This window comes from Theropithecus gelada, chromosome 7b (genome assembly GCF_003255815.1).
Source record: "Theropithecus gelada isolate Dixy chromosome 7b, Tgel_1.0, whole genome shotgun sequence".
Taxonomy (NCBI): Eukaryota; Metazoa; Chordata; class Mammalia; order Primates; family Cercopithecidae; genus Theropithecus; species Theropithecus gelada.
This window is the reverse complement of record NC_037675.1, coordinates 101,834,767-101,852,331: the sequence shown is the minus strand read 5'-3', so window position 1 is coordinate 101,852,331 and position 17,565 is coordinate 101,834,767. Positions and strand designations below refer to the sequence as shown.

At 56.1% G+C, this 17,565-nt stretch overlaps 2 protein-coding genes across 6 annotated transcripts in view; one reads left to right on the top strand and one right to left on the bottom strand.

Moving 5' to 3' along the window:
* The window catches only part of WARS (tryptophanyl-tRNA synthetase), a 42,671-nt gene extending 36,549 nt beyond the window's left edge, over positions 1-6,122 (top strand). For 4 of the 5 annotated variants that reach the window (XM_025391758.1, XM_025391755.1, XM_025391754.1 and 1 more), the window contains 2 exons: positions 3,401-3,541; positions 5,572-6,122. In XM_025391758.1, the coding sequence (XP_025247543.1) occupies positions 3,401-3,541; positions 5,572-5,733 (303 nt within the window). In that variant the 3' untranslated portion in view covers positions 5,734-6,122. The remainder of the gene's footprint in view (positions 1-3,400; positions 3,542-5,571) is intronic. The other variant, XM_025391757.1, reaches the window with a different exon arrangement.
* Positions 6,123-10,278: 4,156 nt separating this feature from the next.
* SLC25A47 (solute carrier family 25 member 47) lies at positions 10,279-17,240 on the bottom strand. Its single transcript, XM_025392546.1, has 6 exons — positions 17,141-17,240; positions 14,733-14,776; positions 14,338-14,409; positions 13,177-13,359; positions 11,534-11,852; positions 10,279-11,218 (listed from the first exon to the last, which is right to left on the bottom strand). Exons 1-6 carry the CDS (start codon positions 17,166-17,168, stop codon positions 10,938-10,940), a joined length of 927 nt encoding a protein of 308 aa, XP_025248331.1. The 5' UTR covers positions 17,169-17,240; the 3' UTR covers positions 10,279-10,937.
* Between the last annotated feature and the right edge of the window lie 325 nt (positions 17,241-17,565).

Sequence of the window (17,565 nt, the reverse complement as noted above, 5' to 3'; positions counted from 1 at the left end):
CAGGAAACACAGAGGCCTACAGACGGTCACTGGGCCTGCAGGCTTCTTGTGGGGCAGAACAGGGTCCGGCCAGGCCCTCACTCTAAATCCCCATGCCTGACTTCGGCTGCAAAATCAGAATCTCCACACCAGAGAAGAGGGCACATCTGCTCTGGCCTCCTCCTAAAAATAACAGGTTCAGGCAGGTTAGTGGCACGTGCCTGTAGTCCCAGCTACTCAGGAGGAGGGCTTGAGCCCAGGGATTCAAGGCTGCAGTGAGCTACTGTTGTGCCAGTGAATAGCCACTGCACCCCAACTGGGGTGGCACAGCGAGGCCCCATCTCTAAAACTAAAAAAAATAAAATAGTAGCACAGTGCTGATGATTCAAGTGGCTTTGCTGAGTGAGTACCTGCCACCTGCACAGAGTCAGCCTGTGTGATCTAACTGCATCCCAACTACCACCCTAGCTGGCCGTGTCCACTCAATATCATTTCCTGTCGCACAGAGTCGCACTGGTCACCCGCTTCCATCATCTTAGTTGCTGGCAGCAGTGCTGCATACCCACCCCCAAGTCGTCCCTCCATTTGTTTTCCTGTAAGTCAGGCCTGGTAGGCTGCTTCCTGCATCACTAAGGACTGGTCACATCAAGGAGGCAGAACTGAGCCACTCAGTTCTCGAGCTCCACCTGGAAGCCTGGTGTCCCAGGAGCCAGCCTGGTCCTGCCAATCCCTGTCACATGTGGCAGGTTCCTGACACTCTGGGCCTGATTTCCTTCACCTGTAAGATGGCAAAAGCACTACAGAGGTCATTGGGTTGTTGGGGATAAAATACATGTCACAACCCTAACAGCCAACATGGATGGCACATCTGCTGTGTGCCTACCATGGAACAAGGAGCTTCGCCTGGGAAGGGGGAGTGTGCAGGTGGTGGTGACGCCAGCGCATCGTGAAAAACGTGCAGCAGACACCAGTTTCCTTGTTCTCCTCTCAGATAAAGGGCTGGGAACTGGCCTTTCAATACCCTCTTCAAACTGCCCCAGGAGCCCAGGACCTGTGTTCTCAGACTTTCTTCCTGACACTGGAGCTTCTTCTCCAAGGCCCAGCAGGGAGGGCTGTGGCCACCACACAGCAGTGACTCCGTCAGGCACTTTCTTCCTCCTGTTTATTAGTATTTTCCATAGTTTTTGGTTCTATAACTTTTTTTTTCTTTTTTCTTTTTTCTTTTTTTTTTTTTTTTTTTTTTTTAGGAAAGGGAAGGTAAACGTCCCATTCATTAGCTTTTTTCTTTCAGCCCCGCAGGCCTGCCCACCAGCCAGCCGCACAGCGCCAGCCCCTTGCATGGGCCTTGCCTGAGCCTCTCGCGTGACTACTGCTTTCCCTGCCCAGCCTCTCAGCAGTGCCCTGCCACGATGGAGACTGGCACCTTTGCCCCAACACTTGTCTGCTCCTTTTGCACAATCCCAACTTATCTAGTTAGGAATCTGCTCTGGAATGTGTGTGTGTGTTGTGTGTGTGTGTGTGTGTGTGTGTGAGATGGAGTTTTGCTCTTGTTGCCCAGGCTGGAGTGCAATGGCACGATCGCGGCTAACCACAACCTCCACCTCCCGTGTTCAAGTGATTCTCCTACCTCAGCCTCCCAAATAGCTGGGATTACAGGCATGCGCCACCATGCCCAGCTAATTTTGTATTTTTAGTAGAGACGGGGTTTCTTCACATTGATTAGGCTGGTCCCAAACTCCCTACCTCAGGTGATCTGCTTGCCTCGGCCTCCCAAAGTGCTGGGATTATAGGTGTGAGCCACTGCACCCGGCTGCTCTGGAATTCTTTTGAGGAGACTTACTAAACATAACAACTTAGAATTTATTGACTCTGCCTACCCTTTTTCCCGTAAAAAAATGTTAAGGCTGGGCACAGTGGCTCACTCATGTAATCCCAGCACTTTGGGAGGCCATGCAGGTGAATCACCTGGGGTCAGGAGTTTGAGACCAGCCTGGCCAACATGGTGAAACCCTGTCTCTACTAAAAATACAAAATTAGCCGGGCATGGTGGCAAAAAAAAGTTAAGGGGCCGAGCACAGTGACTCGTGGCACAGTAATCCCAGCACTTCAGGATGCCAAGGCAGGCAGATCACTTGAGCCCAGGAGTTCAAGACCAGACTGGGCTATATGACAAAACCCGGCCTCTACAAAAAATACCAAAAAATTAGCCAGGCTGGTGGCACACACCTGTACTCCTAGCTACTCAAGAGGCTGAGGCAGGAAAGTAACCTGAGACCAGGAGGTCAAGGCTGCAGTGAGCCGTGATCACACCACTGCACTCCAGCCTGGGCAACAGTCTAGAGATCCTATCTAAAACAAAAAAATTAGGGTGACATTTGTGCATTGGAGGTTTCTCAGATGCTCACTGAAAGAATGTTGAAGGAGTTTTGCCTATTTTTTCTGGCTTTTAGTAGCCCTAATTACTCTGTGATTATCTTCAACAATTCCTAAAAGGCATTGCGTTTCTGAGTTTTTCAGCTCTGACAGCGTTGCCTGTTTGTGAGTGGAGACCTGCCTGCAGGCCCCTCTACCCGCGCAGTTCCCGTGGGTTTGCCTTCCCTTACTGCCCTACCCTGCCCGTGCCTTCTTGTTCTGCTTTCTGTGGGAGGCTGGCCGCTGCTTTCCTGTCCCTGTTAACACAGCAGTACCTATCCCTAAGAGAGGCTGCCCTTCCTGCCATCTTCCTTACTCTGAGGATGACTTACTTATCTTTTTTTATTTATTTATTTTAGTTTTTATTATTTTAGAAACAAGGTCTTGCTCTGTCGCCCAGACTGGAGTGCAGTGGTGCAATCACAGTCCACTATAACCTCAAACTCCTGAGTTTGAGCGATCCTTCCACCTCAGCCTCCCGAGTAGCTAGGGCTACAAGCGCACGTCAGCACACCAGCTAATTCCCTTTTTTTTTTTTTTTTTCAGAGAGGGGGGCTCACTAAGTTAGCTGACTGGTATTGACCTCCTGGCCTCAATTGATCCTGCCCCCTCAACCTCCCAAAATGCTGAGATTACTGGCACAAGCCACTATGTCTAGCCTTACCCATCCTTTCTCTGAAGTTTGTCACCTGAGGCACTTGTCTCCCCCAGGTTTCAGTTCAATCAGTGCCTTTGCTTTCCCAACTCTATTCTCCTGTGTCTCTGAGGATGAGGGAGTTCAAAGCTCATCTGCCCCCACCTCTCCTGCAGTGAGCCCCATGGCAGCTCACACCCAAGCCTCACAGGAAGAATAGCAGTGGATCCCCCACCAGCTCTGCGCCTTGACCTTTCTCTGGTCCAGAATCGGACAGCACTCACACCTTTGACTTCCGCACTTGGGCTTCTCGCCAGCGTCCAGGCACAGGATGAGCAGGACTGACGAGCGTGTTTGTGTCCTCTTCTGGTGCAGGTCAATAAGCATGCATTTTCTGGAGGGAGAGACACCATCGAGGAGCACAGGCAGTTTGGGGGCAACTGTGATGTGGACGTGTCTTTCATGTACCTGACCTTCTTCCTCGAGGACGACGACAAGCTCGAGCAGATCAGGAAGGTGAGCAGGGAGCCCCAAGGGCCCACAGCTGCCTCCAGCCAGCCACTCCTGCCCATGGGGCCTGGAAGGCTCCAACAGCCGGGCATGAAGGGTTGGTCGGAAGTGCTCAACTGAAACAAGGTGAAAACTGAGTAGAGTCGCCCTCATAGTTTTTAGACCTGGGGTCAGAAGCCTCATGAACAAATCACGAAAGAGCAGATACAAATTACTATTCATTTGGGAGTCATACAAAACAGTCTTGCTTTATTAGTCATCAGAGAAATCTAAGTTAACGTGATCAAAGCTAAGACAGTTCAGTACAGAATCAATAGGGGCTTTTGTGTGGCCATTGACTGTGTTCAGTGATTGTGAAGCAGACGCTTCCAGGCACACTCATGTGAGCAGAGTGTTTATCGGCACAGCCTCGTAAGCAGTTTGGTGATAGGTACAAAGAGCCCAAAAATGTTCAGAGCTTCTCCTCAGGTTTTCTCATTCTTAGAATTTTTTCCAAGGAAATAATCCTGAATAAGAGAAAGCTTTCCACACAAAGGTGTTAAAAATGATAATAGCAAAAAGTTCAACACAGACTTGATACAACAGAGGAAATGTTAAATAAATTAGAACTGTTACAGGGTGGATTATTATGCAGGCATGAACTCTTTTAAGAGTGTTCATATGCAGAGCAAGGTGGCACACATCTGTAGTCCCTGCTACTTGGGAAGCTGAGACAGGAGGCTCCCTTGAGACCAGGAGTTCAAATCCAGCCTGGGCAACATAGCAAGACCCTCTTTTTTTTTTTTTTTTTTTTTTTTGAGACGGAGTCTTGCTCTGTCACCCAGGCTGGAGTGCAGTGGCGCGATCTCGGCTCACTGCAAACTCTGCCTCCCAGGTTCATGCCATTCTCCTGCCTCAGCCTCCCGAGTAGCTGGGACTACAGGCTCCCGACACCATACCCGGCTAAATTGTATTTTTAGTAGAGACGGGGTTTCACTGTGTTAGCCAGAATGGTCTCGATCTCCTGACCTTGTGATCTGCCCGCCTCGGCCTCCCAAAGTGCTGGGATTACAGGCGTGAGCCACCACGTCCAGCCAAGACCCTCTTTCTTTAAAAAAAAAAAAAAAAAAAAAGTTTTAGTGACACAGGAAAATATGCCTATGATAGTGAAAAAAGGATACCAAATGAAAACTCAGGGAGCAGTTAACTATGTTTAAATGAAATGCACATGAAAAGAAATGTAAAAAAATTCACCAAATGTTAGTGGCAGACCCCACCTCTGGGCACTGTTTAGGTGGGCAATTTGTAGGTGATTTTTCTTTGCTGCGGCTTTGTGGTTTGGGTACTTTATTAAATTTGCTTAATGAGCCTGCATTACAATCAGAAAAAGAGAAAAAATCAGCAAAATTTGGCCAGGTGCGGTGGCTCACACCTGTAATCCTAGCACTTTGGGAGGCCGAGGCGGGTAGATCACGAGGTCAGGAGATTGAGACCAGCCTGGCCAATATGGTGAAACCCCATCTCTACTAAAAATACAAAAATTAGCCAGGCATGGTGGCATGTGCCTGTAATCCCAGCAACTCAGGAGGCTGAGGCAGGAGAATGACTTGAACCTGGGAGGTGGAGGTTGCAGTGAGCCGAGATCACACCACTGCATTCCGACCTGGCAACAGAGCAAGACTCCGTCTCAAAAAAAAAAAAAAAAATATATTAGCAAGATTTTCCAGAAGCCGTAAGGCTGCCAGGAATTGTTGTTTAGTGCCTGGGGGAACGGCGGCCCCTAGCGTCGGTAGGGTTGGGGACTGCCCTCCCCATTGGCCCTTTCACTGTGAGAGACCTAGTCATGGCTACCGTCAGAGCCAGGTTTCTAGCCGTTTTAGGAAAAGTGTAGCTGAAGGTATAGGTTATTGTTGTGGTAACAACACATCTCACTTCTGAGTGCCACCCACGTGCCAGCCTCTTCTTGGGTGGTGTGGGCTTAGCTGGTGCCCAAGGCAGGAAGGAGCCGCTCAGGACATGTGGAGCCGTCTCTCACACGGCTGTCTCCCTCTGGGCAGGATTACACCAGCGGAGCCATGCTCACCGGTGAGCTCAAGAAGGTACTCATAGAGGTTCTCCAGCCCTTGATCGCAGAGCACCAGGCCCGGCGCAAGCAGGTCACGGACGAGATAGCAAAAGAGTTCATGACTCCCCGGGAGCTGTCCTTCGACTTTCAGTAGCACTCGTTTTACATATGCTTATAAAAGAAGTGATGTATCAATAATCCCAGCCCAGTCAAAGCACTGCCACCCGTAGGCTTCTGTCTCATGATTATTATTAGGCCTGGTCTCTGTAAGCCTGTGTATGTTATCAATACTGTTTCTTCCTGTGAGTTCCATCATTTCTGTCTCTTATGGGCAAAGCATTGTGGGTGATCGGTGCTGGCTAACATTGCATGGTCAGATAGAGAAGTCCAGCTGTGAGTCTCTCCCCAGAGCAGCCCCAAAGAGTGGAGCCTTTGGCTGGAAGTCCATGGGCCACCCTGTTCTGGTCCATGGAGGACTCCGAGGGTTCCAAGTATACTCTTAAGACCCACTCTGTTTAAAAATACATATTCTATGTATGCATATATGGAATTGAAATGTCATTATTGTAACCTAGAAAGTGCTTTGAAACATCGATGTGGGGAGGTTTATTGAGCACAAGTTGTATTTCAGCCCACACCCCCTCCCAAAAGAAATTGGTAAGTAAAAGCTTTGCTATACATTTGACTAAGAAATCACCCAGCTTAGGCCGGGCGCGGTGGCTCAAGCCTGTAATCCCAGCACTTTGGGAGGCCGAGGCGGGTGGATCACGAGGTCAGGAGATCGAGACCATCCTGGCTAACATGGTGAAACCCCGTCTCTACTAAAAATACAAAAAAAAAACTAGCCGGGCGAGGTGGCGGGCGCCTGTAGTCCCAGCTACTCGGAGGCTGAGGCAGGAGAATGGCGTGAACCTGGGAGGCGGAGCTTGCAGTGAGCCGAGATCGCGCCACTGCACTCCAGCCTGGGTGACACAGCGCGAGACTCCGTCTCAAAAAAAAAAAAAAAAAAAAAAAAAGAAATCACCCAGCTTTAAAGCTGCTTTTAACAATGAAGATTGAACAGAGTTGGGCAATTTTGATTAATTGAGACTTGGGGGTGAAACTGTCCAGTTTACTGAACTCCAGACCATGCATGTATTCCACTCCAGAAATCAGCTCGCTTCCCTTGGCATACCAGTATTCTCCCGCCAAATGACCCTAGACCCTCTGTCCTGCAGAATCAGGGTCGCTTTTCCCCTGACTGTGTCCGATGCCAAGGAGTCCTGGCCTTTGCAGATGCTTCGTTTTGACCCTTGGCTGCAGTGGAAGTCAGCACAGAGCAGTGCCCTGGCTGTGTCCCTGGACGGGTGGACTTAGCTAGGGAGAAAGTTGAGGCAGCAGCCCTCGAGGCCCTCACGGGTGTCTAGGCAGGCCTCATTTCATCATGCACCATGAGCAGGTCTGGAAGAGCAAAGCCAAATCTCAGGGAAGCCCTTGGTTGATGTGTCTGGGTCTCCTCTGGAGCACTCTGCCCTCCTGTCACCCAGTAGAGTAAATAAACTTCCTTGGCTCCCGCTCTTGGCTCTGGCTCTTGTCATTGTGCTCTGTCTGGCAGGTCTGAGGAGGGAGCAGAGACCCCTCCCCTCACCCTTCTGTGTATGACCTTGAGTCTGCTGGAGTCAAAATTTGGGGATGAAAGTGCACAGTCCTGGGAACCCCATGGTGTTGTGTCACAGCTCCCAGGAATGGGCTTATGCTGGGAGAGCCCTTAGCAGCATCCCGGTGCGGGCTCCGTCTCACACCACATTTCTCATTTCCAGCAGTTGATGGAGAACACAAGCAGAGGTTGTCCTCGCTTTTCAGAGGAGGGGCTGGCCGTGGGGTACTTGGTGGTGCTGTGTAGTGACAGGGAGCACAGGCTGGGAGCCAGGCCAGGCCCCGTTCACATGAGGCCCGGGGCAGGCGCCGAGCTGCAAGGGAGCCCTGGGCTCATTCTACCGGCTCATCCTCATTTTGCAAGTGGGGAAGCTGAGGCTTAGGAGAGGAGAACATGACTTGTCCAAGGCCATAGGGTGACTCTGACACAGCAAGTCTGTCCTGACTCTTGGGAGGCTGGAGGCCTGGGCTGGAGTCCCACTTAGGTACCCGTGTGCACCATGACCTCACCTACGCCTCCTCCCTGTCTCAACTCCTGCTGAGCTGGGCCCCACCCCTGCCCTCCCCTGCTCACCTGGCTGGCTATGGCCAGTGGGGGTGAGCCACCCACAGAGGCCATGTAGCTCACTAGCCTGTTGCCCTGGGCAACTAATGTGACTCCTTGTAGCTCTACTGCACCTGTGATGCAAGTGCAGTGAGGGGTGACAAGTGACGTCAGTGACAGTGACGTGGGTGTCGTTGTCCACCCAGCCAGAGCATCTATTGGCAGGGCCCTGGTGAGACCCTGGCCCCAGGGAGAAGTGAGCCAACACCGACCAGCTTCTCCCCTCACTGGCTGTGTGACTCTGGCCAGGTCACTTAACCTCCCAGGACCTCCATCTCCTCCCCTGTAAAAAGCAGTGATACCTCTTGTTTAGGGTCTTAGGAGGGGTGCCCTGGGTCCAATACTCAGGTGACTTGCCCAAGGCCACTGCTGGTCAGGACACGGGAGCTGCACGTCTCCCAAACCTCCCCCATTTTGCTAAAAACCAGTGGTTTCTGAGAGAAATGTTCCCTGAAAGGCACGGGCATGTCTGGATTAGGACGGACAGGTTGCAGTGGCCCCATGGGTGTTTGGGGATGAGGCATGAGGCTGGGTGCCAGCACCACCGTGGTGCCGTAGGCTCTGCCAGAAGAGCACTCCTACTCCAGCTGGTGATGTCCACCTGGCAGACAGATGTGGGGCCGGCCCAGCTCAGCCTCTCTGCCCCGTGGCCCCCAGCCTGGAGGAGAGACCAGCTGAGCCTGCCGGAAAGGAGACGGGACCTGAGAAGCACATAAAACAGCACTGGGTGGGGAAGCAGGGCCAGGAAGGAGGGTGGCTGAGCACACGGGTGGTTGTGGAACAGCTCGCTGCTCCAGGACAGCACTTGGCAAGCAAAAGGCCTGCCTCTGGCCCCCAGTGCCCACCTGCAGCACCAGCAGCTGTGCCCTCCCCAGGGTTACGCTGGCTGGGCCTTGAGGCCCAGGACTCTCTGGTCATTACCATAGAGGTTGTAAAGACAATGAGGACAGAGGCCCTTCCTGCAAAACCCCTCCCCAGTGACAGGCAGAGCCAGCTGCTCAGTGACACAGGCTCAGGGAGAGCCAAAGGCCCCACCTCCCAGAGTGCAGCCACTGCCAGAGCCGGGCCAGGAGTGCTGCCAGGAACCCTCCTGCCAAGGCCGAACAGGTGGGGTGTTCTCAACACAAATGGTCCCAGGGTCAGTGTTTGATGAACGATGGAAACCGGTTAGCACCTGCCCTTTCCCAGCATTTGGCCACAGCATCTCAGCCTCTGCAACTCCTAGGCTGGACGCACTTCCTGGAATCTACTGCAGGCCTTATTCATTCACTCACTCGCTCATTCATCCCACACCCGCTACTGTACAGCAGCCCTGGAGCTAGATGGAGTCCTTGCGCAGCTCACAGGCTCTTGTGGCTGGGGAGAGGCAGACGAGTGACCACACACCCAACTAGGTCCCCACGGGAGCAGAGCAGGAGATGCTTGGGAGCAACCCAGTGGTCAGGCAAGGAGAGCTTCCCGGAGGAGGTGGCACCTGGGGTGTGGAGCCAGCCAGGCAGAGCAGGGGGAGGGTGTTCCTGGCACGGGGCACAGGGCATCAGATCAGGTGTCCACAGCACCACACATATGGGGACTGGCATAACAGGAGCAGACCCAGGAAGGGGGGTCCACCCCTTATTCTGGGAGCAGAAGAGTTCTGTTCGGCAGAACAGAGGACAGCGTTCAGTGCACAGACACAGTCAAGGTCGGTGTCCCTGAGTGACTATAGTCAATGCAGGTGGCCTCCAGCCCTGCCAGAGGGCTGCTGTGGTGGAGACCCGATGGCTTCACGCTGGACCTGCCAGCCCTACCCCCTGATAGCCCCCATCAGTGGAAGCCACATGATTGATACCAGGAGGAGGGTGCTGGAGCCTCAGAAGCACGGGCTCCAGTCCACCCACCCCTCCTGATGCGTGACTGCAGGCAAGGCCCCCTCCCTCTTGGAGCTGTCTGCTCGCCTGGCATCCGGTGGCTGTGGTGAGCTGTGCAAGGTGCCCGGCACCCTCCCACACAGGGCGGGTGGGAGGGCCTGGCTGGAACCAGCTTTCGCTCAGAAAGCGGGTGGGTTTGGGATGAGGTGGTGAGGAGAGCAAGTACCCTGCTGAACAGCCCCCTGCAGCAGGACTCAGCGCCATAGGCCAGGCCCCACAACCCAGAAGGCTGAGCGGGTGGAGCCCGCCAGAGCGCCAGGCAGTGTTTCAGTGTGCCCATCTGCACAGTGGGAGCGCTGGCAGCTTGGGTTTGGAGGGGGCTCATCCAGCAGGAAGCGAGCAGGACAGGGACAGGGCCCTGCACCTCCCAGGATAGGTGGGCAGGCCTCACGGGGTGCGAAGCTGCTGGGGGCAGGGAACGGTCAGCCCACGGCCATGGAGCCACAGCCCTGAACATCCTCAGAAACATTTTATTCACAACAGTTCCCAACAGAGTCTTTGGGGTCTTTGCAGCGTTTTTGGGGTCTTTGCAGAGTCTTTGGGGTCTTTCCAGCATCCACAGGCAGAGTGAGGGCTCCTGAGGAACCTCACCCCAAATTCCCTAACCGGGTGAGGACGGCCACCCCGGGCCCCTGCCAGGTGGGCATGGCAGTCCCGGCAGCACCCCTGGGAGCAGCCTGCTGTGGGGAACAAGCCAGGCCGGGAGCCGTCAGTCATGGTGGGCCAGCCCAGCTCATGCTCCCTGCCCCAAGGCCCCCAGCCTGTGGGAAGCCCCTGCCTGTAAGGGACAGCTCATGAAGACAAGAACAGTGGTGGGGACGAGGATCTGGGAATGGGACAGAGGTTGGCTGAGCACACACCTGACTCCCTGGAAGTTTGCTCCAAAGACATGGGAGGCAGGGGCCACGGGGAAGCTGGGATGAACAACTGACTCCATGCGACACACGCCCTCATCAAAGAGGCCCACTCCTCCCTGGCTCCTGCCACCCCAGGACAACCCTGGCTGATGGCCGGCGGGCCCCTCGACCTGAGGTCAGTAGCTGGGCAGGGCAAGCTCAGGCCTTGGCCGACTCACTGCAGGGAGGCTCCTCGTTTTCCTGGGCAACGGCCCTGTGGGGTCCCAACCCCAGCCACACTACCCCTTGCCTCCTCCAGCCACCACAACCTCCTGCAGCTGCCGGCGGGTGGGCCGCTGGGCGTGGGGACCAGCTATGTGAGCAGACCCTGGGTGAGCCTCAGCACCGCCTCATAGGCGACAAAGACCACCATGTTGACAGGGAAGGCGCGGCAGCAGTTGAGCACCAGCCCCTTGAAAAGGACCCGGGGTCCCTCCTCCCGCATGCTGGTCACCATACAGTGCAGGAGGCCCCGGTAGCGCCTCTGGCCCTGTCCATCTGCCTGCAGTCTCGACTTGATCACGTCCATGGGGGTGGCCACAGCCCAGGCCAGGACTCCCGCACAGCCCCCGGCCACCAGCACGCCCAGAACATCTGCAGAGAGACCACAGTGCCTTGACTGGGAGCCTGATCGGGGCGCCCAGGGCAATGTGCCCTGGACTCACTCTTCCGGCCCATCCTCATTTGCAAGTGGCTTGGGAGAGGGGAAGGGAACTTGTCCACAGCCACACACTGACGCTGACACAGCAACTCTGTGCTGACTCTTGGTGTTGGGGGAACTGAGGAGCCCACCCTGGGAGGCAGGAAGCCGAGTTCAAGCCCCCACTCGGGTACTGGCGAGCAGCAAGACCTCACCTTGTCCTCATCCCGCCGGGCTCCGCGCCCTGCCAGGTTCCAGCCCCTGCTCACCTGGCTGGCTGTGGCCAGCGGGGCTGAGCCGCTCACAGAGGATGGCGTAGGAAAGGAAGTAGGTGGCAAAGGAGTGGCCGTCCCGTAACAGCAGGGCCGAGCTGCCCTTGTAGAGGCCGCGCAGCCCCTCCTCGCGGGCTACTGTGGCCAGGCAGTGAAGCGGCCCGCGGTACTTGGGCTCTGGGCAGGCTGGGGGCGCAGGACACACGGGGGGCACAGCCGAGGGCCCCAAGGCCGAGAGCCGCCGCTGCTGCTTCTGTGCCTGTGTCTGTGTCTGCAGGCGGACTTTGGCCACCTCAGTGGGCGATGTCAGGAACACCTGGACCAGAGAAGGAGGCAGGGGTCAGCCACCTGTGGCTCTGCCCACAGCCTGGACCTGGCCTCCCACCGGCCTCATGTTGCCCACGGTGACCTCAGGAGGTTGGGCCCCAAGACCCTGCAGGCTGGCCCAGAGCTGGGGGCCACGGGGTCCAAAGCCAGCTCTGCCCACCAAAGCTCATGCTTCCTCGGCAGCCACATCTCTCCCAGGCGCCAGCCTGCCGGACTTCTCCTGGGAGGTGGTAAGAAAATGTCGGTGACCCAGGTTCAAGAACGTATTTAATAACGTATCAGCAATAAAATAATATCACGGCCGGGCGCAGCGGCTCAAGCCTGTAATCCCAGTACTTTGGGAGGTCAAGGCAGGCGGATCACAAGATCAGGAGTTTGAAACCAGCCTGGCCAATATGGGTGAAACCCCATCTCTACTAAAAATACAAAAATTAGCCGAGCGTGGTGGCATGCGCCTGTAGTCCCAGCTACTCAGGAGGCTGAGGCAGGAGAATTGCTTGAACCTGGGAGGCAGAGGTTGCAGTGAGCCGAGATGGTGCCACTAAACTCTGGCCTGGGCAACCGAGCAAGACTCTGTCTCAAAAAAAAAAAAAAAAAATCACTAGACATACTGGCTGCCACTTCGATATGTGTGCTGGGGGCTTTACCCTCATGATCTCATTAAATTCTCATCATGCCTCTTACAGATGGAGAGACAGAAGCTCCAAGAGTCTCCCTTGCTTGCCCAAGGTTGCTCAGCTCCTGAGAGTCAGAGCTGAGAGCTGGGCCTGGTGGTCTAGACCCCTGGGCCAGGCCTTCGGCCACTGGGCTGCTCCAGCTGGCTCCGTGCTGTCACCGTGTGCAGAAGTCTGTCCCCACTGCGGGAGCCAGGGCTCCCTGAGGGCAGACGGGCACTGCAGGTGCTCCACGCACAGTTGAGGATGGAGAAATGCCCGCGTCCAGCAACAGCTGACTGTGTTCAGGCATCTCTGTGCCCGGAGCCATGAGTGCCCGGGGCCTGCCTATTCAGCTGCCCATGGTGGCTTCTAGGTGACCTTCTGACCGTGACGGGGAGGGTCTCTTTGGTCACAGCCCCCTTCCCCAGGGGGCCATGCTGGGCAGGACAGCAGTGAGCCCCTCATCTGTGCACTGCTGAGGGGTTCTGGGCCCAGCCTGGGCGGGATGCCAGTTCCTCTCCCACAGCCCCTGGCTCCATGCATGGCCTCCAGTGTCTGCCCTCATCAAGCCTCAGTTTCCCCACCTGCCAGGGTGGATAACCTCGCAGATTCCACAGTCTCTCTTGGGTCTTCCCCACCCTGGCTGCCCCTACTCACGCGGACGAGGCCAGAGGCGTATCCCGAAAGCGCGACGTCGGCCTTGGAGGGCTTGGCGTCAGGGCTGCCGTACCGGAGCTGGCAGATGTGCGCCAGGCAGTGGCGGTAGGTGCCGAAAGACACGGAGGACACCAGGGACACCGTGCACACAGGAAGCGAGAGGCCGCGATAGAAGCCCCACACCTAGCAGACAGGGTCTAGGTGAGGCCAGGGCCCCGCCAGAAGGAGGAGCCCACCGAGGGAGCCCACACTCAGCCCCGCCCTGCACTCTGCTGTTGGACCTCGGGAAGGTCATTCACAGTCTCAGGGCCTCAGATTCCTCTGCTGTAGGATGGAGGTCACGAGGGGAGACCTGAAGAGTCAGAGGACCAGGCCAAACCCAGCGCAGCTGCTTGATGATGATGAACTTTTTTTTTTCTTTTTTTTTTTGAGACAGAGTCTCACTCTGTTGCCCAGGCTGGAGTGCTGTGGCAAGATCTCAGCTCACCGCAACCTCCACCTCCCAGGTTCAAGCGATTCTCCTGCCTCAGCCTCCTGAGCAGCTGCCTGCTCACCACCTCCAGCTAATTTTTGTATTTTCAGTAAAGACAGGGTTTCACCATGTTGGCAAGGCTGGTCTCGAACTCCTGACCACAGGTGATCTGCCTGCCTCGGCCTCCCAAAGTGCTGGGATTACAGGCGTGAGCCACCGCACCTGGCCTGATAATGAACTAACAGCGTGTTATGCCTCTACTACTTTCACAAGCTAGCTCCTGGCCTGCACCAAGCCCCAAGTTCACTTTAGAGAATGTCACCAAGTCCTGCCTCTGGACAGGTCTCTAAGCTAGACCCTGAAGACTCCACCCAACACTGCCTTCAAGGGGTACCTGGCCTGGAGGAGCCAGAAATGCAGTGCATGGGTCCCTCCTCTGACCTTCAAAGGCCTGAACGCTACCTCTAGACCCTCTGCTGGAGGTGGGAACCTCCTTCTGAGGCCCCTCTAGCTGCCAGATGAACTGGCTCCAGTCCTCAGAGGAACTCACGAGATTGGCAGAACTATTCCCATGTGGAAGGTGAGAGAGCTGAGACCCAGTGGGGAGCCCAGCATCACCTGCTGGGCAGTGGAGGCAGGCCCAGCATCCCCTCCCTGTCTCCCTGCCCACACCCTGGCCCCAGACCTACGCGCTCTCGGTGATACGTATCCCGGATGCAGTGCCAGATGTCTGTGTATTTTGGCTCCGTCTGGATCCTGACCTGCAGGAGAAGTGAGCTTCAGGAAGGAGTAGCTCCAGGCCTAGGGCAAGGCCAGCAGGCCTTGGGGAAGGGGCAGAGTCACCCTCTTGATTGTCCCAGCCATGCTGGACTGTGGGCACAGCAGGGACAGGGAGCCTTGTGTTAGATGAGAAACCTGGGGTGCAGAGGCGAGAAGGTGGGACTGACAGTCCCAGGGGCTATGGGGAGCCACTGAAGGCATTTGAGCAGGAAAGGGGTGGGTCTGTTTAGCATTCTGGAAAGTCTTCTGGCCATGGATGGGTGCAGGGGCCTTGGAATGGTTGGGGGGCTGGCTGCTGCCACACCTTCACCGTGTCCAGGGGGTAGCCCACAGCAACACCGCAGACGCCTGGAAGGAAAGCAGAGGCCCACGGTGAGGAGAGTGGGGCCAGCGAGCAGTTCCACCCCATTGCAGGGAAGAAGAAGCAGGTGCACACCAACTGGGCTCCCCCAAGGGCAGACCCATATTTGGCCCTTCTGGTCTGCACCAGGTCTCATCCCCTGAGGGCACCCTCGTTTTATAGATGAGGAAACTGAACCTCCGAGTGACTTCTGCCCTTTGCAAGCGAGTTCCCCTTTCCTGAGTCCTGGCCTGGGATTGCCTCATCCTTGCTGCCTTGGGCCAAAGACATGGCCCGGCCTCCCCACGGGCATCACGTTCTGAGAGAATGTCTGATCCAACCCTGGCTGGGCCCTGTCTCTGAGCCAGGCAGACCTTGCCCTCGAGCCATCAGTCCGTGGAGGGTTCGCCTGTGAGCTAGGCAGTAACTGTGTTTTGGCTGTGTGGGTGGAAGGAGTGGGAGGCACAGCCTGGGCAAAGGCCAGGAGGAGGGAAGCCCAAGCCCACACCAGGGTTTGTGAAGAGCCAGGACTGCCAGGAATCACAAGTGCGTGTGGAAGAGAAAGGGCCGGGAGTCCACACCTTGCAGAGAGGCGTCAGGTGCCAGGCCTCAACATCCAAGCCCCAGCACTGACACAGGGAAGTCAGACAGGAAATAGGCTGGTCCCTGGGGGGACCATTCTCTCCCTTGAGGGTCAGTGGTAAAGGCCAATGGAAGACAATAGGCACATGGGGACTGTACCCTATTTACTGTGGCCCAGGACTCAGTAAATATGCCGGATGAAAGAATGAAGCGAATAAATGAAGTAAGGCAAAAGACCAAGTGGCTTGGAGAGAATGACCCTTCTTAACCCTCCCGTACACCTCATGCACCTCACAGAACTCCTACTCATCTATCAAAGCCCTGCCACAACACCACCTCCTCTCTGGAGCCCTCTCTGACCTCTGTACTCTGGGCTGACTCTGTGCCTGGAACATGTTGAGCAGAGGCCTTGTCATATGGCTTTGCTGCTGTTGTATGCCACCGCCACCTCCAGAACTGGAGTTCTCCAAGGACATGGCCCAGGGCTGACACCCCATGACCCAGGGCCAGCCACAGAGTGACAGCCCTTTACCTAGGCCTCCCCATGGCTTCAGAGGAAAGATGCCAGACTCAGGAGCCCTTTCCAGCTGTGTGACCTCAGGCAAGTCCAGTAACTTCCCTGAGGAAGGGAGAGGCTGGCCCCAGGCTGGCACCTAGCTGGGGCTCAGAAAGCCTGCTAATGGAGGCCAGGCGCAGTGGCTCACACCTGTAATCCCAACACTTTGGGATGCTGAGGCGGGCAGATCACTTGAGGTCAGGAGTTTGAGATCAGCCTGACCAACATGGTAAAACCCGGCCTCCACTAAAAACCCAAAAATTAGCCAGACATGGTGGTGCATGTCTATAGTCTCAGCTACTTGGGAGGCTGAAGCAGGAGAATCACTTGAACCCAGGAGGCAGAGGTTGCAGTGAGCCAAGATCACGCCACTACATTACAGCCTAGGCGACAGAACAAGATTCCATCTCAAGGAAAAAAAAAAGAAAAAGAAAGCCTGTTAATGGGGCAGGTACCCTGCCTTCTCCCAGGCCCAGAGCTTGGCCGCTCTCCCAACCCCCATGCTATTCCCAGAAGTACTGACGCCACCCACTGCTGTTTCACAAGACCAGCAAGGCCAGGAGTGCCCACTCAAAACAGTCCCCACAGCCCATGGGATGGAGCTGAGCCCGTGTCCCAGGGCCTGGTTATCTCACTGAATCAGTCTTTCACCAGGAGCCCTTCCCCGGGAGGGAGAACGGTTTCCCCAGCAGAGTCTGGCCTGAGAAGCAGGTTCCGGAGGCCCAGCCAGGCGCACACAGCCAGCGGGGCAGGTGGAGCCAGCTCGCCAGGTCCCTTACCGTCCTCTGCCCGCCCCTTCCAGTACCTGCTGCAGGACCAGGCCCCATCTTCCCTACCCATCTCCCCGCCCTCTCGATCCTCTCCTGGGGTCTTCCTTCCCTTTCAGTGACTCAATCACCCCTCCCCACACCAAGAACTCCCAGCCTCCCTAGCTCTGCCTCCCGAGCGACCTCCATGCCTGGACCACAGCCCCATCCCCAGCCTGCCCTCAGCCTCCTGTCTGAGCCTCCCAGGCCATTGCAGCCCCCCAGGCCCTGCAGCACCCCTCATCCAGCCTTAGTCTCCCAGGAACCTGCTCTCTGCTCCTGGCACCCATGGCCCACACCAGGTCCTGGCAGATCCTGGGAGCTGGGGGTCTCCTCAAACCCCCCTGCTGCCCAGCACCTTCCTGGGCCTCAGCTCCTGCTACCCCCAGGAGCAGCAGTGTCTGCACACCCACCATCCTGTCAATTACCTCCGATGGCTCCAGCAACAAAATCCATGAACAAGGTGTGGCGGGGAAGCCCTGGGTCTGCCTTCCTGAGAGGGCTCTGGTGCCACTGGGGTGGCCTCAACAGCTCCCAGCTGACCCCTCTCAGACCTTAAATACCTGCGGCAGGGGAGGGGACCGGAAGCAGAGCCTGCTGAGGCCACGTGGCACACAGCTGGACTCCCTCCCCTGCCCCCAGGACCCTTGTCCCAGTGCCCTCGGGACCCAGGTGTCAGGAAAGCACAGGAGAGAGCACAGGAGGTGGCAGACACCAGGGAGCAGGGTCACTGCCCCACCACAACCAAACACCTCCTGGAGAGGTCCAGAGATGGGGCTGTGACAGCTCCCGCCCTCCAGGTCCAAGCTCAAGCCTTCACTCTGTCCCCTGGGCTTTCCTGACTCCCTTGGAT